General features: G+C 42.6%; 1 protein-coding gene across 1 annotated transcript in view; it reads left to right on the top strand.

The window, feature by feature from the left end:
* ANKS1B (ankyrin repeat and sterile alpha motif domain containing 1B) overlaps positions 1-26,147 on the top strand; it is a 178,056-nt gene that overhangs the window by 73,318 nt on the left and 78,591 nt on the right. The window contains exon 16 of the mRNA XM_033951762.1: positions 15,330-15,436. Coding sequence (XP_033807653.1) covers positions 15,330-15,436 — 107 coding nt within the window. The remainder of the gene's footprint in view (positions 1-15,329; positions 15,437-26,147) is intronic.

Here is a 26,147-nt window from a genome sequence, read left to right as displayed (position 1 = left end):
GGAAGCTTTAAAAAGAAAAGTTTTTAAATTGGTTTTAAATATATTGAGGTCTTTAATTTCTCTTATGTATAAAGGCAGGGCATTCCAGGTAAGAGGGGCCATGACTGAAAATATGTCATGACGTCTGGTTCCAATAATTTTCAAGGAAGGAATCATAAGCAACCCTTGAGTTGTGGATCGAAGAGAACGAGTCGTGTTGTGTGGAATTAGTAACCGGTCTATAAATTGAGGTTCGTTGGTAGATAGTGTTTTAAATACTAGGAGCAATATTTTATATGTTATACGTTGATTAATGGGAAGCCAGTGCGAGTCTATTAAAAAGGGAGTTACATGGTCATATTTTTTTCCATTGTGAATAATTTTAATTGCCGTATTTTGGATTATTTGTAAACGTTTTTTTTCCTTTTGAGTGATGTTTAACAATAGCGAATTGCAATAGTCTAGTTTAGCGATGACAAGAGAATGTATTAAAATGTTTAAGGATTTGGGTTCTAGAAACGCAAACGATAGAAGCAACATTTAACTACATTACTGATGTGATCTTGATAAGAAAATTTGTCATCGATGATAACCCCGAGTATCTTTAGTGATGATACTAAACTTATGATTGTGTTATCAATTATAAATGGAGCCGATAGTTTTAACCCCTGTTTCATTAGGAAGAGTAATGTCTTAGTTTTTGTTATGTTTAAAGCTAGTCTATTTTGTGTAAGCCAATTTTTTATTTTTTCTAATTTTTGGTTAATTAGAAGTATTTCATTAGAATTTTCGGGGTTAAAAGGGTGAGTTAATTGAATGTCGTCTGCGTAAGCGTAAGTAGCAAAGCCTATTGATTGACTTAGACTTAGTAAAGGTGAAAGAAAAATATTGAAAAGTAAGGGAGACAAAATAGAGCCCTGAGGAATTCTGTAGTTGTGTGAGAAAGGTTTAGAAATTGTATTATTAAAGTGTACCGTAGATGATCGGTTGGATAGAAAAGAAGTAAACCACTGTAATGTTAAGTCACAGACGCCTATGGTTTTTAATCTGTCTAGGAGAAGAGAATGATCAATAGTGTCGAATGCTGCCGAAAGGTCTAGGGAAAAGAGTATAACCGAGTTATGATGATCTAGGTTATAGATAATGTTAGTGGTGAGGCCTATTAATGAGTACTCAGTATTGTGATTTTTCCTAAAACCGGTTTGATTAGGATGTAATACGTTGGTGGATTCTACAAAGTCCGACAGTTGGTTAAATACTACTCTTTCGGTAATTTTTGCCAAAAAAGGGATGTTGGCAATGGGACGGTAATTCGCAGGGTCCTCTAGGCTTATTTTACGATCCTTTATTATGGGGAGTATTGTGGCGGTTTTCCATGGCCGAGGCAAAATCCCAGTGTTGAGACTTTGTATTATAAAGGAATGTATGAAGGGTCCAAAACAGGAAAAATATTTCTTTAAAATTGAAGGAGTAATGATCTCAGAAGGAGACCATATAAAAGACATAAAAACATAAGAGCTGCCATACAGGGACAGACAAGCCCAGTATCCCAAGTTCCAGCATTGGTCAACCCCGGTCACAACTCGTATCTGGCAAGATCCCAAATAGTAAAACAGATTTTATGCTGCTTATCCAAGTCCATCTCAATAATAGCCTATGGACGTCTCTTTTAGGAAATTATCCAAACCTTTTTTAAACCCTGCTGATTTCCACCATATTCTCCAACAACGAATTCCAGCAGCGGCAATTCTTATGTTCTTAACAAGTTGAGTGAAGAAATATTTTCCATCTTAGGACCTTCCAAATGCTTTCCAGCATCACCTCCGCCGGAGATTGAGCTGTGACTCCAGTGCGTCCATCCTTGGCAGAGCTGTTAACTTACGTTTATCTTGTTTGAAAATAAATGGCAATATACTACTAATTTTGAGGCACGTGCCAAGGCTGTACATGGTCTCCGCTCCCCTTTTTTGCTCTGTCAATAGAGCCATTGCTACAGTTGATAAGAGTCACCTGTAAACTGTATATTATGTATAGTGGTATTAGATTCCTAGTATACCCTGGATCGGTGGCATGGAAAGCTGCTGCTATTTGGGTTTTTGCCAAGTACTTGTGACTTGGATTGGCCTCTGTGAAGACGGGATACTGGGCTAGATGGACTATTCTTATGTGTCAAGTTAGGATAAAAACTGTATCTATGGTAAACAAATTAAATAAATAAATAGAGACATAACTGGTATACGCTGTGGAGGGGAGACTCACACTATTATGTTGTTTGCTGATGAGATATTTCTAACCCTTCATGGAAAGTTTACAGGCTTATAATACGTATGTTTAACCTGTAAGTCATTTTGAGCTCTTTGGGGACAGCGGGATAGAGAAGAAAATGAATAAATAAATAATTCCATATCAGATTTTCAAATAAACAGGGTCAAGTCAGAGCTCTTAAATATTGATGCACCACAGGATAGATTCCCATTTCAGTGGGCATCGGAAAGTATTAAATATCTAGGGTTACATGTATCACAGAAATTTACAGATTTCTTCCATCTAAATTTGCCTCCCCTGGAACGCTGGAAGGGACTTAACCTCTCTTGGATGGGGCGCATTCAAGCTTTGAAAATGATTGTGATCTAAACCTCCAGGAGTGAAATGGACTAAAAATCTGACTAGCTATATGGGAGATCCACTATATACCTCGCTGACTTTGCGAGACACATTCTTTCCTGAGAAAACCAATTTTCTTTCAACAGTGATATTGTATGCCCCAGGTTTTGCACAATCTTCGCTACGTACATTGGATCAGCTGTGAGAAGATAGTCGGGTAGTGGCTTAAGAACATAAGAACATAAGCAATGCCTCCGCTGGGTCAGACCCGAGGTCCATCGTGCCCAGCAGTCCGCTCACGCGGCGGCCCAACAGGTCCAGGACGTGTGCAGTAGCCCTCTATCTATACCCCTCTATCCCTTTTTCCAGCAGGAAATGGTCCAATCCTTTCTTGAACTACAGTACCGTACTCTGTCCTATTACGTCCTCTGGAAGCGCATTCCAGGTGTCCACCACACGCTGGGTGAAGAAAAACTTCCTAGCATTCGTTCTGAATCTGTCCCCTTCCAACTTATCCGAATGCCCTCTTGTTCTTTTATGTTTTGAAAGTTTGAAAAATCTGTCCCTCTCTACTCTCTCTATGCCCTTCATGATCTTGTAGGTCTCTATCATGTCTCCTCTGAGTCTCCGCTTTTCCAGGGAGAAGAGCCCCCAGTCTCTCCAATCTTTCAGTGTATGAAAGGTTTTCCATGCCCTTAATCATTCGTGTCGCTCTCCTCTGGACCCTCTCAAGTATTGCCATATCCTTCTTAAGGTACGGTGACCAATACTGAACACAGTACTCCAGGTGTGGGCGCACCATTGCCCGATATAACGGCAGAATGACTTCTCTCGTTCTGGTCGTAATACCCTTCTTAATAATACCCAACATTCTGTTTGCCTTCTTCGCGGCTGCTGCACATTGTGCTGTTGACTTCATTGTTGTGTCCACCAGTACACCCAAATCTCTTTCAAGGTTATTCAACATTACCATCAAAGAATTGATACTAGCTGAGACTACTTTGGAACAAGCGCTACACTCTGGGGCGAATAAGTGTGGAATATCACACCTTTATCGAGCTCTATTGGGAAAACACATCCCTAGTGTATATTATACAGACATATGGGAAAGGGATATACACCAAACATATGATCTTTCATCTTCGTGGAAGATATAGGGCGCGATCGATTGTCGTTGATGGACTTCTCAAAAGTGCACTATGAGACTACGAGATCTTCTGCTATTTCCATCATAGGAGTAACTCTGTAACAAATTAACTGGACCGCAAAGAGCTCTCTCTGCTATTCAGAAGTTTAAGAAAATGCTCGAGACTACACTTTTTATAGAAGCATTCCAATGAATGATGATTCTGATTTATTCTGGTTTTTGGATTAATATATTAGGGAGCGCTATGATCTGTAATCTTTGATGTTTGTACAAATTTCGTTTGTTTTATGCCTTGGAATAGGCGGTTGAGAAATCTTTTAATAAATAAATATTTTAACATGTGCTAAAGGTGTCTATCTTCAGCAGAATTATAGAAAATGGATTTAAAATCCTTTACAGATGATCCTATACTCCACTGAAGCTTCAAAAGATGTTTATCAGAGTGCTGGTGCCGGTGTGGGGGTTGGGACACTTTTTTTCATATTTGGTGGGGGTGCTCAGCTGCCCAATCATGTTAGAAGGCGTTGGGCGATACTGGGAATTTATACATTTTAAACGACCATTCACAGCAGAACCGTCTGGATGTCCACCAATGTCCGACAAATTAGCCACACATGTTTTTGGCTGCAAAACTTTTATTGGCTCATTTGTGGAAAAAAGTGAATACACCAAACATGGAGACAGTTTTACATAAGATGGATTATGCCTGTTTAACGTCAAAAATGACTGCACAAAAAAAGGACAACTGCTAAGATGTGGTAATATTTGGGACCCTCATCTTCAACAGAGACAGCTTAAGGGAATCACAGCATAACATATAGCGAGGAGAGAATTATCTACTTTAGAGTTCTCATGACTCAAATAGGAGATCAAGGAGGGAAGGGTTGGGGTGGGAAGAGTACATTGGTAATGTGGAATTGGATTGCATATTAACAAAAATTTTGGTAGTTCTTGATTATAAGCTACACTTTTGTTTGTGTTTAGGTTGGATTGATATTGGAAGCTGTTAACTTGAAGTGGAGCCCTCTCCTGCTAGTAGCCACTTCCACAGTCGGTCTGGCTTCTGCCACACCCATCGATCCTGCTGGTCAGGGGGTGGGTTACATATCAGAGGAGAGAGTGAAGATTCAAGGTCCAAGCTCTCCCAAGGTCCTTCTTTAATCATAAGAACAGGCTCACTGAATCAGAGCAATGGTCCATCAAGACCAGTAGTCCTGATGGCCAATCCAGTCTCACGGTGGCCAATCCAGGTCCCTAGTACCTGGCCAAAACCCAAGGAGTAGCAACATTCCATACAGAATCCCAAGGAATAGCAAGATTCCGGAATCCCAAAGAGTAGCAACATTCCATGCTTCTGATCCAAGGCAAGCAGTGGCTTCCCCCATGTCTTTCTCAATAACAGACTATGGTCTTTTCCTCCAGGAACTTGTCCAAACCCTTCTTAAAACCAGCTACGCTATCCGCTCTTACCACAACCTCTGGCAACGTGCTCCAGAGCTTAACTTTTCTCCGAGTGAAAAAATATTTATTCCTATTGCTTTTAAAAGCATTTTCCTGTAACTTCATCGAGTGTCCCCTAGTCTTTGCAATTTTTGACAGAGTGTAAAATCGATCCACTTGTACCCATTTTACTCCACTCGGGATTTTGTAGATCAGTTCTGGTCCTAGCAGTGCATCACTTAAGCTTTTGCAGTACAGGAATAGAAGTTTGTTTAGTGGAGGTTAGAAGTTTAAGCACCCTTTTAGCATGTAGCATAATAAAAAATGGAGGCAAAACAAGGAAATAGTACAGCAGAGGTCCAGAGGAACGCTAACAGATATGGCTTGGCATTGGATTTCCGGGCATTACACTGGAGGCGGTCAGCAAAGGTTTGAGTGCTGCTGGTTGAAGATTGACCCTCTGGTTCTTAATTCCTGCACATGGTTATAAACTTACACCCTGGCTGGGTGCATGAGGCAACAGAAGTTAGCGATGTCCAGGGCATGTAAGCATCACGTCCCGTCCTGGTCACCCAGCAGCAGAGGCAGTAGCTGTGATCATCTCTTCCTTAGGATTCGGTATTCAATTCTGATGGATGAGGTTGGCCCTTTATCTAATCCCGTAATTATTTCGTATGATTAAGATAAATGTTTGCTTCAACATATGCTAGCTTTATCAGTGTGAAACCATTTGCGAATCTGAATGTATATACAATTATAAGCAGAACAGCATAAGACAAATGAACAAAAGCAATCCACAGATTCTCACTGGGCTGCCATTCGAAACATGCGTGCTTCCTCTCTATACTGTTAACAGTAAATTCTTGCCAAATAAAGTGCACACAGCACTCGGATGTAGGGAGAGCATGTTTCAAAGCTATTTTGGGGGGTAAAAAGACATTTTGCCTATGGAAATAAGGCTTTGAAAATTTCCCTCTCCCTGAATTGTTTGTGGCATTCTTAGAGGCAGAGAGAGGATGGGTTGCCCAACAGTGCTTGACATTGGATTATGGTCTTCAGTGAAGATAATTATTAGCAGGTAAAGACTCTGCCTGTACTCAGTCTGTCATCTCAAGCACCTTCCACCAAATTCCCTGTGTTTTTGTCCTATTCATGCTTCAATTCTGACACTATGTGCAAAGAAAGAGAGGGAGGAGGTAAAGATGACCCTAAGGTCACAAGCAGAGGACACAGGAAGAGTGACAGCGTTATCCACAGAATTTGGGGAAGAGGACAGGGGAGGGGGGGGTCTGTGGCACTGCATGGAAGTTATGTGGGCATTACAAGTATTCTGTGCCATACCTGCCTAGCTAACCAGCTTGTTTATGTGGTTTTGCATGCCCAGTTAGCTAAGTGGGCAACAGAACCAAATATGACTAGTGCCTGCAGAACTTCCAGCTCAGCCCAGAGGCCGCCCTGGGACCATCCCAACACTAACCGGTGAATGCATACCGTAAAGTTAAGTACCCTTGGATATCCGTACTGCCCTGCTCACCAAGTATATCCTGTCCTGCCCAGTTAAATCATTTTGAATGCGAGCCCTTGTCTTATTTGTCACTGGTAGTTGGATAAAGGTCATCAATATCATTTTGTTTTTCCCTCTTTTTTTCTTCTAAGTGTGAAAATTATCAGATGATGTTCAGACAAGGGAAGAACTGAGGTGGAGAAGTCTGAGCATGGATAAAAAGACAAAATCAAGGCAGTGGCCCCCTAATGAGAAGTGGTAATGGAGCACCACTGGAGGTTAAAGCAAGAGAGGATTAAGAGTCAGAGGTGTCATTGGCATGAATGTTATAGCACCCAAGAATGAGGAGAATCTGAGGTAGGGTTGCCATATTTTGAGATGCAAAAACCTGGACACATCGCCTTGTCCTGTTCCGCCTCCAGCCACACCCAGTTCTGCCCTCAACCCCACCCCTACAAAGCCTCGTCTCTTTTTCCCTAATCTCTGGGCAGCGTCTAGAGGGCTTCGAGCATGCACAGATGTGTGTGACATCATCGGCACATGCTCAGAAGCCCTCCAAATGCGACCCAAGCTCGTCAGGGCTTTCCAAAACCTGAACAAACTATTGGGTTTGGAAAGTCTGTCTGAGTTTTCCTGGTCTGAGGAAAGGAGAGAGAAACTTATCAGAGGGTTGATAAGAGACAGTACCTGGAAGGGTCGTGGAGTGAACTTCAAAGGACTGAGATTGAGGTGGAGGAAGGGATGGAAAGTGAAACCTACAGCAAGAAAAGAATGGCAGCCTAACAGCACTGCCATGGCCAACGAAGCAAAGAGTATGGGAGATCAAGTAACCTCCTTGGCAGAAGCTGACACTTCCGGGACAAGCCAAGTCTCAAGCAAAACAGGAAGATGCACAGTCAATATGCAAAGCAAACAAGCGAGCCTCTTGCCCAGTTAAATCGCATATCCAGTGCTGGATGTCAACACTAATCACCCTGCACTGTCCAGCAAAAAAAGCTGTCCTAACGTTAATCACCAAGCTAACCAGGCACTTGCCTGAATATTGGCCAGAGTCAAGTTAACTTCTGAATAGCAAATTAAAGTTTCTGGTGCCCTTTCTTCCCCCCTGATCCAGATTCTCCTCCCTTTCACCCCTGAAGACAGGAGGCTTCTAACTAAGTCCCTTCCCCCCACCCCTGTAGTCCCTCCTAGGGCTACCATTGATATCCCTGGTGATTTAAGAGGTCCTATGAGTAGGATCGATGCTCACTTGTTCCTGTATGTTGAGGCTCTAGCCTCAAAATGACTGCTACCCCCTCTAGTGGCAATCTCATGATACTCACTAGTAGTGTGAGACTGCTGATAGAGGTTGCACAGCTATTTTGAGACCAGAGTATGATGGGCAGGTACAAGTGAGCATCAGGTTTGCCTCTAGGACCTTCTAGATTACTAGGGATGTCCAAAGCAAGCCTAGGGTTGGGGGTGGGAGGGGGTTGGTTGGGGCTTCCTAGGGATGAGGGTCGCAGGAGATTCCTAAATTTGGTGGTGAAAGAGAGGGGGGATCCAGAGCATGGGGAAGGGAGGAGAAACTTGGAGGTGGTGAGGGCACCTGCTTTCCTTAAGCAGGTTCTGGATGATAATTAAAAGGGTTGCATACAAGTGTCTTATGTGGTTCTTGCCTAAATATTGATGGAAGTCCACATAAGACCCAGCAACTAACATTTGCTGGCATGATATTCAGTGGGGTTGCCTGGACATGGCCTGGATTTGACTATCCAGGTTAATTCACTGACTGCGCTAATTGAATATTGACTGGGCAAAGAGGTAAGCTTGATGAAGACAGAGTGGATAGTCTACAGGTAGTGAAGAACAAGGAAGTTAAAAAGTAAGAACATTGGAGGGACTGCAGTTTGATGAGCACAGGTGGAGCAAGAGTTCATTTATTTACTCCTTTTTGAAAGCAGGATATCGAGTTTGATGGACCTCAGTCTGTTCAAGTATGGCAACTCTTATGTCCTTAAAGTTGGAATCATTGTCAGTTGTAATTTTTCTTCTGATGACGAACCCTGTCTTTGAGAACTGATGCAAGAATGTCAAAAGGGTGTGAATCTTTCAATCTTCTTAAGGCCAGACTTCCTCTGTAAAGACTCTTTATCAATCCAGTGGATGGTCACCCAAAGCAAAATGTTCCATGGGCTGGCCAGCACTCAGTTAGGATAGAGATATACAGGGTGTCCACAAAGTCTCTACAATTTCGAGATTTTATTTAAAAAAAACAAATGAATAGACAAATCTATGGAAATTATTACAAAATGAGGAGTAGATATTGAAGGGTTTTTTGCCTCATTTAATACACCTCTATACGGATGGATTTTGAAGGAGAACGAGCAAAGGATTGTCTTACACGATCAAAGTTTTCCTCCGATATTCTTTGTCGTCCACTCCTTTCTTTATCCAATACTGTCCCTGTCTCCATAAATTTCTTGTGTCATGCATGAATTGACGGACATGGATGTTTTCCATACTTAGTCCTGTAGTTTTGCTGAGTCTTCGAATCCGATTTTGTTTAAATAAACCATGATACACATTGTGCCTTTTCTTGAGTAGCCATTTTTATAGGGTTTATTCAACAGCCTCTCTTTCATCAACAGGGCACCTGAAATACCCAAATGCAATGTGATTACAAACTTTGATAATGACTGAGTACATAGGATAAATCTGATTAACATTTCTCATCAATTGCCTTTTTAGTAATCTTTTGAAATTGTAAAGAGACTTTGTGGACACCCTGTATGTCTGTTCACTAAGAATTGCAACCAGCTTCAGCGTCATCTCTGCTTCAAAGTTCTGTTTGGCTGGAGACCAGTCACCATTTCAGGGAACACAGGCAAATCCTCCTTTCTCATAAACTGTATTCCCCGAGCAGCAACTGTTTGTGTGACAAGATTTGAATTGGCAAAACCAGCCAAGTTTTGCTGCTTCATTTGGTTTACCAAGAAATCATCAATTATGTCTCGCTTCTTCTTTTATTTATTTAAAAACTGTAATTCCGCCTACGGTACTTACACAGAGTACATGCCAACATAATAAAACCTGTCAATAACACACATTACACATTCCTCCATCCTTTCACAATCAATCTCAACAAAAAAAGTGAGTTTTCAGCTCTTTCTTAAACGGTCTCTAGATTGTTCCGCAAAGGTGGTTCAGCTCTTGAGAAATCTGCTGGACGGGTTTCAGCATATCTCGCCTTGAACTTCATCGCTGTTTCAGCTCTCAAACTCCTTGCCAATTCTTGCTTAAAATACCAGGATGTAGTGGTATACAAAACCTGACGAACTAATAAGAAAATTTGATGTTGTAGCCAATGCAGTTATTTCAACAGGGGCATTAGATGCTCAAATCTCTTCAGATTTTTCGCAAAACCTTAAAAACCACTATGTCTCATCAGTTTTTAGGCTATAGCTCCAATGAATATTAATGGATTTTTCTTTGTGATCTAATTTTGTAAACCGAATTGAGCTCCTAGTTTTAGGAGATGCTTCGGTATATAAGACTAAGAATCAGATTAGATTAGATGCACCTAGAATCATTCTGAATAACTTGCAATGCTTGTATTCTAGAACTAGCAATCCCAAGATACAAAGCATTACTTTTACTGCATTATATCTGATGTTTATAGTTAAAAGTAGTAAAAATTGATGAAATTATTACTTCAGTAAAAGCAAAAGTAACAAATGTTTCCTAAACTTCTTCATTCATTTGATGCCAACCAGCAAACGCTTCTTTCGCCATCCAGAGCTTATTACAAATCTACTGAGCATTCAGCCCCTGTCATTTTAGCCCCTAAACCCCCTTCAATTAAGGCAGTGGTTCTCAAACCTGTCCTGGGAGACCTCCAGCCAGATGGGATTTCAGGAGAGTGTGGTGCAGTGGTTAAAGCTACAGCCTCGGAACCCTGAGGTTGTGGGTTCAAACCCACGTTGCTCCTTGTGACCCTGGGCAAGTCACTTAATCCCTCATTGCCCCAGGTACATTAGATTGTGAGCCCATCAGGACAGACAGGGATAAATGTTTTGAGTACCTGAATAAATTCAGGTAAAATGTTCTGATCTCTCCTGGGAGAACAGTATAGAAAATTGAATAAATACAACAGCGTGCAAGAATTTAAGAGCAAACGGGATGCCCATGTGGGATCCCTTAGAGGGTTAAGCCAAGGGAACCTGTCACCAGGAGTGGGATCCCTAGGATAGTAGACTTGGGGGTGGGTCAGTAGAGTGGGCAGACCTGATGGGCTATGGCCCTTATCTGCCGTCATCTTCTATGTTTCTACATAAATAAATACCCGATGAATATTCATGAGACATATTTGCATGCCTTTGTCCTCCATTATATGCAAATCTCTCTCATGCATGTTGATATTGATTAATATCCAAATTTTAAGGAAGCTATTATATATATATATAGGTTCTCATTATTTGCACTTTTTTATTAATACAAAATTCACATAAATAAATCATCAAACAAGACATATCACAACCCCCCCCCCCTACACACACACACAGTTGACATAAATTGCATTGCTATTCAAAAGTGTCCAATAGCCTTTTCTTTCAGACACCGGATGTAATAATTATTTATTCATCCTAAATAAACGAGCAGATTATATCCTCCAGATTACATTCCACGGGGTCTGTTGTTGAATCCTAAACCGTCAATCTATTAAACTCCACTGAACTTTAGTCGTGTCCTACACAATCAGATGAGCTGAAAGGGATCTTACTCTTCTCTCCCTTTCAAGGATCCTGACTTGCTGTTGCCTTTCTTGGGATACCCTAACTTGGTATCTCACACCAAGTCACGCACTTCTCCAGGTTCTACTCGAAAAGCTGCTCCATCTCCGTTAGCGCGAACTACTTCTACTGCTATTCATCCTCTCTGTAGCACTAGACATATGCAGTGCTATACACATTATATGCAGGTACTTTTTCTGTCCCTAGTAGGCTCGCAATCTAAGTTTTGTTTTTTGTTTTTTTTGGGGGGAGGGGTTTGTACCAGGGGCAATAGAGTGTTAAGTGATTTACCCAGGATCACAAGGAGCGGTATCTGCATAGAAACAGAAACATGATGGCAGATAAAGGCCAAAAGGCCCATCCATTCTGCCCATCCATAGTAAGTATTATCTCTTCCTCTCCCTTTAGGCTAAGGCTCTTTGCACCTGCATTGTGAGGTCATAGAGCTTTATGGTTATAGAAGCATGAGGGCAGAAAAAAGGCCAAATGGCCCATCCAGACTGCCCATCTACACTATCCACTATCTTCTCTCCATATTGGCTAAGGCTCTTAATACCTATATTGTGAGATCATAGAGCTTTATGGTTATAGAAACATGAGGGCAGATTAAAGTCAAGTGGCCCATCCAGTCTGCCCATCCACAGCATCCACTATCTCCTCCTCTCCCTAAGTGATGCCACGTGCTTGTCCCATGCTTTCTTGAATTCAGACACAGTCTTTGTCTCCACCAGTTCCCCAGGATCTCTGTCCACTGTACTATATATTAGGCTATGCCTCCACTTCATCTCAGTTAAGGTAGAATCTGTCCTTTCAGAATAGCTCTCCCCCCTCCTTTCCAAGAATGTTGCCTAGTTCCTGACTAATCTAAGTCCCTAATCCCTGCATCATCGCCTTAAACACACATTGAGACTGGAGATCTTGCCTTTTAGAACCTCCATGTGGAACGGGGAACATTTCTGAAAGGTCCTAGATTTAGGCTTTCTGCCTAAATTTGACTTCCAGAACCACGCTTTCACATTTTCCTATTTCATTGGTACCCACATGTTCCAGGACAGCTGGCTCTTCCCCAGCACTATCTAAAATCTTATCTGGGTGACATGTGAGGTCCGCTACCTTTGCACCAGGCAGGCAAGTTACCAAACGATCCTTACATCCACCAGCCATCCAGCTACCTGCATGCTTAATAATCGAATCACCTACAACAGCTGTCCTAATCCTTCCCTCCTGGGCAGAAATCCCTGGAGGCACATCCTTGCTATGAGAGGAAATTGTATTCCCTGGAAGACAGTTCCTGCCTTTTCAAGGTGATGGTTTCCTTTTTCAGTGACCTTCATCCAAGACAATGTAGGAGCTGCCAGACTTCTCTACTATGTCTCTGTAGGTCTCCTTTATATACCTCTCTGACTGCCTTGGCTCTTGCAAGTCTGCTGTCTCAAGAGATCAGATTCTAGGAGCTCTTTGTACTGAGGGCACAGATTCAGTCAACGGTAAGAATCTGAGCCAAGTGCTATTCTATAAAGGCTTTGTAGGCTGAGCACCATTTATACAATAGCTTCTCGCACCTAACTTTGGACCCGAAGTCTTCCGCCTGCTGAAACTTGCTGTAAATCCTGGTATGCAAGTTGGGTACATAACCCTAGCATTCCAGAACTATGCCTAAATATTGGGAACGCCCCTCCCATAGCTACAATTTTTGGGGGGAGTTGTGTGCGAGGCAATTTAGGTTTCGCAGACAGATCTGCATGCAAATCCTAATCATTGCCAATTAATGTCAATAATTGTCAATGGCTTGTTAACTAATTGGTGTGGGGATCTGAGACCCACATCTAAATTTGGGCAACTTTTATAGAATCGAGGAGGATCGTGTGCACTACCTCTTGCCAACTGGGAGATACGAGTATGTGAGACTTAATGCAAAGACTGGATAGCAACCCTCTCACTGCTGGACTGCTGATTTGTTTAGTTATTTAAAGATTTCTAAGGTACTAAGAATACTAGAATGATATAAAGAGCCTTAAGATTATATGGTATGTTTTATGCTTTTATGTAGTGTTTGCTTCTCACAAATAAATTGTGTAGTCCAAGTCACTTACTAATGAGAATATCTTGTAAGGACAAACTTCCTCTTGTTCTCTTAATTGGGATAATTGACTACAAATTAAAAGATGTTCTTGGGCTGTGTGGGAGTTGGGGAGGGTGGTTGAGAAAGAAGACTTTTGAGCTCTCTCTTAATGCTTTAGGTTGTAAGAGTTACTTTTAAAACAATGAGAAAAAAGATTTTTAGACTATTTTAACAAATTAATAAATAACGCTCGTTTTGTGTAAATGTATGAATAAACCCACAAATTCTCTTCTTTAAAGCCAAATAATGTGCACTTAGCCAGAGCCTTCCTCTTCACTCAGAATTCCATTTCCTCCTCCCCCTCTCCTTCCTTCCCCTTCAGCATCTGGGTGCCTCTCTCTCCCCTTCCTTTTCTGCAGCATCTCATCCCCTCTCCCTTTCCTCTGTCAAAAGAGTATGCACTAGCGCAGCATCTCTGTTCCTGCGTTTGGCCGGTGGCATGCAATCTCATACTCTGACATCCTTCTGAGCAGTTTCTGTCAGATGATTTTGGAACTCGCAGCTGATTGGCTGGTTGAGCGGCTTCTCTCAGATTATGCTGGAACTCACAGCTGATTGGCTGGTTGAGCGGCTTCTCTCAGATTATGCTGGAACTCACAGCTGATTGGCTGGTTGAGCGGCTTCTCTCAGATTATGCTGGAACTCACAGCTGATTGGCTGGTTGAACGGCTTCTCTCAGATTATGCTGGAACTCACAGCTGATTGGCTGGTCACATATTCGTCTCGCTAAGCGACGCTCAATGGAGCTCTGAGTGTATTGTGTTCTTCTGTCAGAGGCAGGGGATTGGCTGAGAAAATGCTTCTCTTGTGTGACACGTTGCTGGAGCTCGCAGCTTACTGGCTGGCAGTGGAACTCCCCTGTCAAATGTAGCCTGTTAGAAATCCCAGCTGGTGCCCTACAGAGAGAAGATATTTCTGGCTGAAATGGCGTGCAGTACTGTGCCTTCCATATGTCAAAATTAAATGTACTAATTACAGGCTTGCTTTTATTAAAGCACACGCATACGTACACTTGCTGATATTTTTTGCAATGCGAATCAAGACATAAATATGTATGTTGTTTTGATACAGTGAACTAAAGCTTGAACACCACCTTTTGACATACTTGGTCTAAAAATAAATATCCTGGAAGTAAAGTTGTCTGCTTGGTGAGGTACAATAGCTGGAGCAGTGGGCACTAGAGGCTCCAGCCTGGAGATCCTGGGCAAATGGGCTTGCTTTGGATTCCTGCTATTTTCTGCATCTGTTGTGACTGCGTTCATCATTCAGGATTGACACTCGGAGATGTGTGTGGGAGGCAGCAGCAGGCCCTCTGCTCGCAGACAAAAGCTCTGCCTTGGCTAGCAGTTGTGCAGAAAGGCAGCAGAGCCTGCGCTGGGTAGTGAAGGCGGGAGCGTGGGAGCAGAGGCAGGCCTTGCATACTGATGAGAGGAGGAGGAGGGACAGGAGAGGGAGAGGGAGGTTTGCTGCTGCTACAGTCTCTTCCTGCGTGCTACTGACAGCTTGCACCTTGCCTCTGCTCATTCACCATTAAAATTGGCATTAGCTGCTCTCCCTTCAGAAACTGCTCCAGGCACTATGTTCTGTTGCTGACTTCTCTGGCTTGTTGGAAATCCTAATTTGCCAAACTGGCGGGCTCCTTTGAAAGCCACCTGCCTAGGAATGTGATGTGGCAATGCCACCTTTCAGCCCCGGACTACCGCTCGCCCTCAGTGGATGGCTACTCTTTACTGAAACGTATCCCTTCTCACCCTGTTGCAGGACCCCGACTACCTATGATGACTGTGAGGCAATGGCTGACTAACCTCGGGCTACCTCAGTATGAGAAGCATTTACTCGCCAATGGATTCGACAGTGTTCAGTTTATGGTAAGAAAGTGTCTGTCTGCATGGACTAACCTGTACTGCCAGCATTCATGCACACCTAGGGTGCAGCGCAGGAAAAGGAGACCGCAGACGGGATTAATGTGCAAAATGTCCTTCTGATAACTGCTGACCTTTGTTTCTATATCTTACATGCGAAACCTGGCTTTAGAAAGCAGCTGTGAATTTAGAGGAGATATCCAGTTCTCATGCCACACAACATCTGCAAGTTTTACAGAGAGAGGAAAAAAGAATGCATGCAAGGGACCAGTTAGAGAAATAGAAGGGGAGGGGGGGGCCAGGCTGATAGGAAGATCATGGAATTCACTTGTTGAAATGTAGAGTTTGGCAGCCAAGCTCAGCCCCCACCCCCTTCGTTCCTCCCTCCATTCACACGCCAGCCAGGGCAATTAGCATAAAGGGTGACTTGCGGAGAAGTGGCATCGATATCACTCGGGCAGATGTTGAATCGGTTGCTTTTTTTTGCAAAAAATAAAGTCTAGCAAATCGCTGCCCCCTCGTTTCCTCTGCAGCAGGCTGAAGGGTGCTGTGTGCAGTGCCGTGTGTGGGCGTGTGCACATAACCTCCCTAATCCTGCCAGAGAGAGAAGCGAATCCAAGCACTGGGGTCTCTGCTGACCTGAACGTTTACAGAGCTGCAGGAAATTCACCCGCCCAGAGACTTAAGTCAGCTGCTCCGGTCCTTATTTCTGTGCATTGAATTTGGCGGATGCTCTCGTTCCAGTTCTGGTTTTCTGCAAGCACAGTCTGACCTTCTCTCTTTTTTTTTTTTTTTTTCTTCCGTTGCCTGAGCAACAACCACATTTCTATTAAAAACCAGACCAAAATACCTCTGGAAGAAATCAGACACAATTTATGCCTACAGTATTAATAAACTTTCTTCTTTTATTCATATGGCGTTTTCCTTCATAAACACAAGACATCTATTAGAACCAAGAAGAGCATTCAAAGAGTGTGATCGCACCTCACTCCTGCCCTCCCACACACTAGTGCACCTCATTCCTGTGCTGCAGCATCCATATTATTCTCCAGCATCTCTCTGCAGCACCCCCTGTTATTCCTGCAGTGAGACCCCACGCCTCATGCACATGCACCACCCTGCCAATACATCTCATTCCTGTTCAATATCACTGATTCCCTCCCCCCCAACCCATACATAGCTCTGCCAATGATGCACTTCACTCCTGTTTCTTCAGTACTGAACCTCCCCACCTAGAGTTGCCATATTTTTCTCTGGGAAACCTCAGACACATGACCTCACCCCATTCTACCCCAGCCCCGCCCAGTCATGCCTCCAGCCCCGCCCCCCTCTAAGCCTCCTCTCTTCTTCCGGACGAGCTCTACCCGCACGTGGAGGGCCTGGAGCATGAGCGGATGTGTGTGTCGTCATCTGTGCATGCTCAGAGGCCCTCCAGATGTGGACATCTGGTAACCCTATCCCCACCTCTACGCACATGCATAGCTGAGTCAATGCTCAGGCCTCGCTGCACACTCCAGTTTGTCCAGTCTGGAGACCCATCACACCCATACAGAGCTCTGCATTCCTGTCCTGCCAAATTCCTACCCCCTCCCGCACATCTTTGCTGATGCACCTCATTCCTGCTTGTATTATACACCTCCCCTCCCCCCTCACTCCTGCCATGCTGCACCCCTCTACTTCAGTAATTAGAGCCCACCCACATCACTTTTCCTCTCTCCTGCATCACCCTATCCTACTGCAGTATATAGAGAATCCAATGCTCTCCTGATGAACCCCACTCCTGTCCCTGAATGCTCAGTGCAGAGGCCACAGCTGTGGCTTGTCCTAAAAGATGAAAAATATAAAAAAATACTTTGAAAGAGAACTTGCCAATCCCTCACTATTGAAAATGTAGGTGGAAGACATGCTCAGCTTAGAGGGAACGGTGCTAACCTCATGCACATTTATACACCTAAATATAGGAGCACTCTTAAGTTCTGAATATTCAGTTCCTAGTCAACGGAACAGAGTTCTAGCGCCACTTCACTTCCCCTACGGCCTGTCTCGGCCTGCTTTTCTCCCCTGCCCATGTAACCTTCTGCAGCGTGATAGGAGCTCGTTTTTTTTTTTTTTTTTTTTGCTGCTTCTCCTCTGCCCATCTTCAGCTGGTGCTTCAGGAAGCCAGAGATGGTTGAGGACAGGCAGATTGGTAGGAGTGAAAGAACAAGCTCCCTGCAGGTGGGAGAAGCTGATCCTGGGGCTAGTGCTGAGGTCAGGGTCTTATGCTGAGCTGGAGGCTAAAATGGGGCTAAGTATGGAGAAGAGCCAGATGTTAAGATCATAAGATTTGCCATATTGGGTCAGACCAAAGGTCCATCGAGCCCAGTATCCTGTTTCCAACAATGGCCAACCCAGGTCCCAAGTATCAGACAGAAACCCAAAGAGTAGCAACATTCCAGAGCTGAGATTGTGATGTCATAATGCCTCATTCCACCAATGCCTAAGAGCCAACCTCATCAGTGATGTCACAATGGCTCCATGGTCCTATACCTGGCTCACATAACAATTGCCATACTGGGACAGACTGAAGGTCCATCAAGCCCAGTAGCCTGTTTCCAAAAGTAGCCAACTCAGGTCCCAAGTACCTAGCTAGATCCCAAGTAGTAAAACGGATTTTGACGATGGTCTAGGCTGGCATTGTGCCTGATGCGGGCTTCGTGGGTCTGGGTACGCCCACAGTTTCTCTTTTGTTGGACACTGATCCCCTCCTACCCAGGCTCCCTCGTCTTGGGGCGGCCTATACCTGCTCGATATTACTGCTGCTTTTCTTGCTCCTCTTGTAATGTTCTTGTTATTTTGATGATTGTACTTGCCTGTCTGGGCTGTTTGCCATTCTCAATAAAAATATGTTTAAAAAACAAAACAAAACGGATTTTATACTGCTTATCCTAGGAATAAGCAGTGGATTTCCCCAAGTCATTTCAATAATGGCCTATGGACTTCTATTGTAGGAAATTAGCCAATCCTTTTTTAAACCCCGCTAAGCTAACTGATTTCACTACATTCTGTGGCAGCGAATTCCAGAGTTTAATTACACGTTGTGTGAAGAAATATTTTCTCCAGTTTGTTTTAAATCTGCTTCTTAGCAGCTTCATCGCATGTCCCCTAGTCCTAGTACTTTTGGAAAGAGTAAACCAGAGATTCACATCTAACCTTTCCACTCCACTCAGTATTTTATCAACCTCTTATCATATCACCCCTGGGCCGTCTCTTCTCCAAGTTGAAGAACCCTAGCCACTTTAGCCTTTCCTCAAAGGGAAGTTGTCCCATCCCTTTTATCATTTCCGTTGCCTTTCTCTGTACCTTTTCTAATTCTGCTATATCTTTTTAGATATAGTGACCAGAACTGCACACAGTATTCGAGGTATGGCCATACCACAGAGCGATACAAGAACATTATAACATTTTCATGTTTGTTTTCCTTCCTTTCCTTATAATTGAGAAGATAAGAATTGCCGTACTGGAACAGACCTAAGGTCCATCAAGCCCACTATCATTACATTACATTACATTACATTAGTGATTTCTATTCCGCCTGTGCCTTGCGGTTCTAGGCGGATTACAAATTATAAGAGATCTGGACATTACCGAGAGAATTGCGTAACAAAGATTATCTAGAGAAATTACATAACAGATTATCTAGAGAAATTACATAACAGTGATTCATGTACTTTACATGGTGTGGTAGAGGATTCAATTATAAGAATTACATATCAGAGAATCAAGTGATAACAGGATACAGTGGAGAATATCAGTATATACGGGTTACAGACGAGAAGTTACCTAACAATGACGTAAGAAGTTTGTTGGGTAGTGAATTAAATGCTTATTTAGGAATCTGAATATTTTTGGAAGGAAAGGTTCTAGGAGTTGACTAATGTGATATTCAAGAGAGGGAGAGCTTAGTGGCCATCCCAGGTGACAAGTATCTGGCAAGATGCCAAGGAGAAAACCCGATTTTATGCTGCTTATCCTAAGATTTCTTCAGGTCCATTGTACTAATGTACTTTTAGGAAGTTATCAAAACCATTTTTTACCCTGCTAAGTTAACTGCTTTCACCACATTCTATTTGCTTTTTATCCGCTGCTGCATATTGAGTCGAAGATTTCAACGTTTCCACAACGATGACACCTAGATCCTATTCTTGGGCGGTGATTCCTAATGTGGATCCCTGCATCACATAGCTATAGTTTGGGTTCCTCTTTTCCACATGCATCACTTTGCACTTGTTCACATTAACCGTCATCTGCCATTTTGACGCCCAGTTTCACAGGATCCTCTTGCAATTTTTCACAGTCCTCTTGGTATTTAACAACTTTGAACAACTTTGTGTCATCAGCAAATTTAATTATCTCACTAGTTATTCCCATGTCTAGATCACTTAAAAAAATATGTTAAGCAGTGGTCCCAGCACAGACTCTTGGGAAATCCCACTATTTAATACTCCAAACTCCTAGGGGATATATTCACTTGTTCCCTAATTAAAAGGGATTAACTTTCAATCTAGTGTAGCTATCATAATGTATTCAGCTCACAGGGAAAGGAGGAAAGAGCCTCCGACTCTCAGCCTGTCACTGCTCGTTAGCTTTCAAGCAGGCTTTATTCATGAGCTACCTCATTAGCTCAAAAACATCCTCCTCCTTATGTTTCTTTGTTAATTTTGTAACTCTCTATCAATTTTATAATTTCATAATTTTTAATTTAGTAATAAATCATTTTAGACTTTAAAAAAAACTTCCTCAGAGCTAAACCCTACATTCCAGCCTAACTTTCTTAAGCTGGAGGGGGCCTAACAGAGGTACTCGGGAGTGACCATAAAATCACTTAGAACTGCGATCGGATGAGTGCTAGCATAAAATATGCACAAAAGCCTCGGAGGGGCATAATAAAAAAAAACGTCTAAGTCCCCTTTCAGCCTAAGGCCTTAAACGTTGAAAGTAGAAGCAGGGAAAATGTCCATTATCCAAAACAAGTCCAAAAGGAGGTTTTTTTGATCATGGCCTGCCTCTACGTTCAGCTGTTTAAACGCCCAGACCACCACTACGTCTACACTGACAACATATCATCAACCTAAAAAAAAGCCTAAGTCCCAAACGCCCAACACAAGAGCTTTTAGGCGAAGGAGGAGCCAGTCCTTCGCCTAAAAGCTGGATTCTGTAACCGGTGTCTGTCAAAAACAACACCGGTTATAGAATCCACACACCCCCTCCCCCCCAAAAAAAAAAACATCGGGCCAGGAGAGAGCCCAAGCCCTCCTGGCCCCGCCGATCCGATCGGGGCAAGAGGGAGCCCAAGCCCTCTTGCCCCGCTACCCTCCCCGACGAAGATGCAGCGATAGTTGCAGTAGGCGGTAGGCAGGTTGCTGGGGGCCGCTAAGCTGCATCGATCAGCTCAGCGGACCCTTTTTCAGCACTTATACCTGTTTTGACTTGGTCTAAATCAAAACGTATAAGTGACGACTAGACAACCTGCCTAAACTTTTGGTTATACCTGCTGTACACCTATGTATAGGTCGGCCCACCTCCCGCTCTATCCCCTCCTCTAAAAATGCCTCTTTTCACTCTCTGCGTTTAGAGGCAGGGGAAAGGCCTAAGCTAGTTTTAGATACGTCTAAAACCAGCTTTGATTATGGGTACTTGGACGATCAGGCTTTTTGATCGTCCAAGTACCCATTTAGGTCACTTTTTAGATGTTTTTTTTTATTATTATTATGAGTCCTTTAAGCTACAACACTTATCTCTATCCTTTGCAGTTCAAGGTATCATCAGCACTGGCCTGCCAGCGTTTCACTATGCTGCGTCAGGGCAATAAGGCTGCATCTACAATACAATTAAAGCAGACACATTACAAAAGATCTATCTTATAAACATAAAACTGCATTCCCTTCAGTTAGTGAAACAAATGAATTAAACTTACATGGGCACTTAACTCTGTGCTCAAAAGGCTGCAAACATGGAAACCTTCAGGTCAGATTTTGAACTCCACTATTTACCCTTCTTCATTGAGAATATTGACCATTTAAACCCACTCTCTGTTTTCCGTCTTTTAACTAGTTGTTTGTTTGTTTTTTAAATAGGAAGACTTTATTGAGTTGTTCAGTAAACATACATTGAAAAAATGACATTCAACAATGTACAAAAGGTCCAAATATCAAGAGAACCTGATAAAGGTAAATGGATACAACTTCCAATTTGTCAAGTTTTAACTTTATTATCTCACCCACCCTAAAGAGAACCAAACTAACCTCCCCTCCCCCCTTTTTACAAAACCCTAGTGTGGGTTTTAACACCGGCCACAGTGGTAGAATTCCTATGAGCATCGGAGCTCTTACTGTCACGGCGGGCACTAAAAAAACCATGCTGCGGTTTTGTCAAAAGAGGATAAATGGGGGCTGTCAGATGGGAGGGAGAAACGGGACGATGAAAAGATCCCCAAAAGGCAAAACAAGAAAAGGAAGGTACTCAAAAAAAAAAGATTTCATTTTTCAAAGCCCGATCTTTTTCCGAGGAGGTTCGGCCTTTCGTCTGATCGCTATAAGTCGTTCTATATTATAAACTTGACATAATTTGCTTTTCCATCAACTCAGAGAAGGAATACCTTTATCTTTCCAATGAGAAGCCAAAGTCAATTTAGCTGCATTCAACAAGTATCTCACTAAAGCAGGCTGAGGTTGATGAAATATCCTATTCAGGCCTCAGATTCGGAGCATAAGCGTAGTCCTATCATGGACTGAACGGTCAGGGTAATGTTATAGCTCCATACTCCAGTCATAGGCCAAACAACTTAGACTTAATTTTTTTGAAACTTTTTCTTAAGTGAAGCTTAAATAATGTGATTTAAAAGTCCAATCCTATAAAATTTAAACTTTAAACATATTCACAGTGCATTTCTCCCTTGATAGGCAGCTGAGTTACTTATCTCAAGCAGTTTTCATTGTTGCTTGAGCATCCCATTCATTGTTTAGTATGATTGCCTGTTTAATGCCTGAACAATGAATGGGATGCTCAAGCAACAATGAAAACTGCTTGAGATAAGTAACTCAGCTGCCTATCAAGGGAGAAATGCACTGTGAATACGTTTAAAGTTTAAATTTTATAGGATTGGACTTTTAAATCACATTATTTAAGCTTCACTTAAGAAAAAGTTTCAAAAAAATTAAGTCTAAGTTGTTTGGCCTATGACTGGAGTATGGAGCTATAACATTACCCTGACCGTTCAGTCCATGATAGGACTACGCGTATGCTCCGAATTTGAGGCCTGAATAGGATTATGCTGCTTAGGTAGTGTATTTCCCATATTAAGTGGTATATGTTTTATATATGAGTATATGATATTCTGACCACTTGGGTTTATTATATTGAGGTTGATGAAAACCAGGGTTATCTCTTTTGAGTAAAAAGATCTAAATATTCTCTAAGAGTTTGTCTATATTTCCAGGGTAGTTTTGAATGTCCAAAATCTCAGGAGTAGGATCCCGTATGCAAGCTGAAAGAGTTCGGTTCCCAATCTAGTCCTGTGCAGTATTGCCTCCAAAGATATAACTGATACTTGGAGAGGAGAAAAAATTGTAATCTCATTGCTCTCTCTCCACACATCAAATAAGCCTAAATCATCCAGGTTAGGGCTCAAAGGAGTACAGCAGCAATCAGTGTTCCCCTAATTGTATTTTAATTATCCAAAAATTCAGCCCGACCAATATTTGGGGTACTGTGACCGACACAGGAGAAACAACCTTCTCACACCGGATAAGCAAAGAAAACAGTGAAGGTGACCACGAAGTGTTGTGATTCTTTATTCATCCAAATAGAGACTCGACATGTACATGTTTCGGCCTATCCGGCCTGCATCAGGAGTCTGAACAGAAGTTTGGGAACTATTTACTCAATTTTCTAGACCGTTCTCCCAGGAGAGCCCAGAAAGGTTTTATTCAAGCACTCTAGCATTTTCCCTGTCTGTCTCGGTGGGCTCACAATCTATCTAATGTACCAGGGGCAATGGGGAGGGATCAGATGACCTGTCCAGAGTCACAAGGAGCAGCATAGATTTGAACCTACAACCTCAGCTCTGACAAATATTTACCTGAACTTACCTGAAATTGAAATTAGTCTGACACTATAAGTAAAAGAAAAGGAAACACTTGGTTAGATAGGGATCTTTACTGATCATTTTAAATTAAAAACGAGGAACATTTATTTGAAAAACACATACCTGTAAGTTTCTGGAAATCATAAGGCTTAAAATTGAGATTAGCAATCCAGTTATTGATGTAATAACAAACACTAGATCTAGTTAGGTTTACTTCAAAATTATATTAGTACTTTATAGCTTCTTGGAAATTTTAAACTGGTTTTTAATGATTTTAATGTTTTAAAATCATATTTATTGGATAAGTGCAATAAATATTCATATATATGCACTTCAAAAGGGAGTTATTTATTAATTCAGCTCATTGAGTTTAATAACCAACACTCTATTATCATGTCCTTGTTATATGAGTCAAAAAAAATATACAAATTGTAAACCACTCTTCATCCTTTGATACGAGCTCATGTAAAATCAATGTTCCCTTAAGGAAACCACCCCATTGCATTTTAACATGGTCAGGAGCCAGGAGATATCTCCCCTGAGTCACATTGCACTTTCTGTGTGGTCAAAGAAAGATCTTTGTGGAATATCAGCAGAACATCCCTCTTTTTTAGTCGGTCAGAAGCAAACAAATACGAGGGTGATGAAGCATGCACACATATGATTTACAAAGATGGTATCAATTCCTGAAATAGCAAATTTTATTTGCCTGGAGAATTGAGGCCACTGACAGTCAGTGTAAGAACTCTGATATCAGATGTCATGACTTAATGGAAAGACATAGCTCTGTAGAGAATGAAGGATAATAGACCACAGGCAATAGGAAAACTGCTGCATGACTCATCTTCTACCAACCTCACTACACTCGTGTCACCCCTCTCCTTAAATCACTTCACTGGCTCCCTATCCGCCATCGCATACAGTTCAAGCTCCTATTTCTGAACTACAAGTGGGTTCATTCTGCTGCCCCTCAATATCTCTCCTCTCTTCTCTCTCTTTATCCACCTCCCAGAGAGCTCTGTTCCTCAGATAAGCCGCTCATAGCTGTACCCTTCTCCTCCACTGTCAATTCAAGATTTTGTTCCTTTCATCTAGCTGCCCCCTATGCCTGGAATAAATTACCCGAGTTTGTCCATCAGGCCCCTTCCCTTGTTTAAAAGCAGGCTGAAAACCCACCTTTTTGATATAGCCTTCAATCCTTAACCCTACTCCTCTGCCCTCCAAACCAGCCAGCTGATTAACTGTACGTCTGGTAGCGCTATACAAATTCATAGTAGTAGTAGTAGTGTGAAGAGTTTCGGTCTTTGGGAAGCAGAGCTGAGATTGTGATGTCATAATGCCTCATTCCACCAATAAGAACCAATCTCATCAGTGATGTCATAATGGCTCGATTGTCCTGTACTCCCCTCCGCCCTCCAATCCAGCTAGCAGATTAACCCTTCCCCTTAACTGTATTCATGACATTCTGTTTGTCTGTCTTATTTGCTTAGATTGTAAGCTCTTTGAGCAGGGACTGTCTTCTTTGTGACTCTGTACAGTTCTGCGTGAGTCTGGTAGCGCTATTTAAATAATTCATAGCAGTAGTAGAAAAACATTGAAAGTATAATGGTACCATAGCAAAAAAGTGAAAAGTTCAACATCCCCTCCCTTAACCCACCACCCCCCAGGTCTGCCCATCGAGAGAACAAACTCCAGAGCATAAACTCCCCACATTTGGGACCTATCCATGAGGGGAGAATCAGCAAGAGAAAGTGACCCACTCGTCATCCAGCATATCAAGTCTATCATCAATCAACAATCAGTCATCCAGTTCCACCATGTCTGTCTAGTTACAACCAAAGAAGTCATGGGCATGATGAACTGTAGGAAAATTGAGAATCCTGCAAGAAAACAGTGCTCCAAAACTGCAAAATCCAGGGTGCAGGGAAAGCAACATGACCAAGGTTCAATCAAGGTCACCAAGTAAATGTAGAGTCAAGTTGGTGAAATAGTCGTATTCCTGGTCAGCTGATCTTTCAGGGGAAGCCGCCTATCGGTCATGAAACAGGAAGAAAGGCTGTGTTGCAGGCCACACTTCAGGTCATGCCTGCTCTTCTCCCCCCATCCTTAATAGCCCCTGATTTCAATTTTTGGGCTATCATTCCACCAAACAACACTAGGGCATGAAGGCAGAGGTCAAAAAGTAGCAGATTCAACAAGATAATCTCTATTTTCTCGGGTCAGAGGCCGGAGCCCTGAAATCAGGTTGCCATCCCAGTGGGTAACGTCACTTCCTCTACTCCTTTTAACCAGTTCTTAATCCATAATAGGACATCACCTCCTAGCCCATGACTTTCTAATTTATCAAGCCAAAAAAAGAGAACACCTGCCCCTACTCCACCCACAATGCTCTGCCCCCCCCCTGCTTCCCACTAGCCTGGCCCCTAACCTGACCTACCTCCCAGCACAGCCTCTCTTTCTCCAGCCCCCACCTAGGCCATCCTGCAGTCGGGTATGGCTCTCTGAGTCTCCCCCTGTCCCCACATACCTCCAGCGCTGCAATTTCAAAACTTCCGGCAGCCAGCAGTCTGAGCCACATCATCCTGCTGCCAT

The sequence above is a fragment of the Geotrypetes seraphini genome, chromosome 7, assembly GCF_902459505.1.
Source record: "Geotrypetes seraphini chromosome 7, aGeoSer1.1, whole genome shotgun sequence".
Taxonomy (NCBI): domain Eukaryota; kingdom Metazoa; phylum Chordata; class Amphibia; order Gymnophiona; family Dermophiidae; genus Geotrypetes; species Geotrypetes seraphini.
The sequence above is the reverse complement of the archived record's forward strand: the minus strand, read 5'-3'. Positions and strand labels throughout refer to the sequence as shown.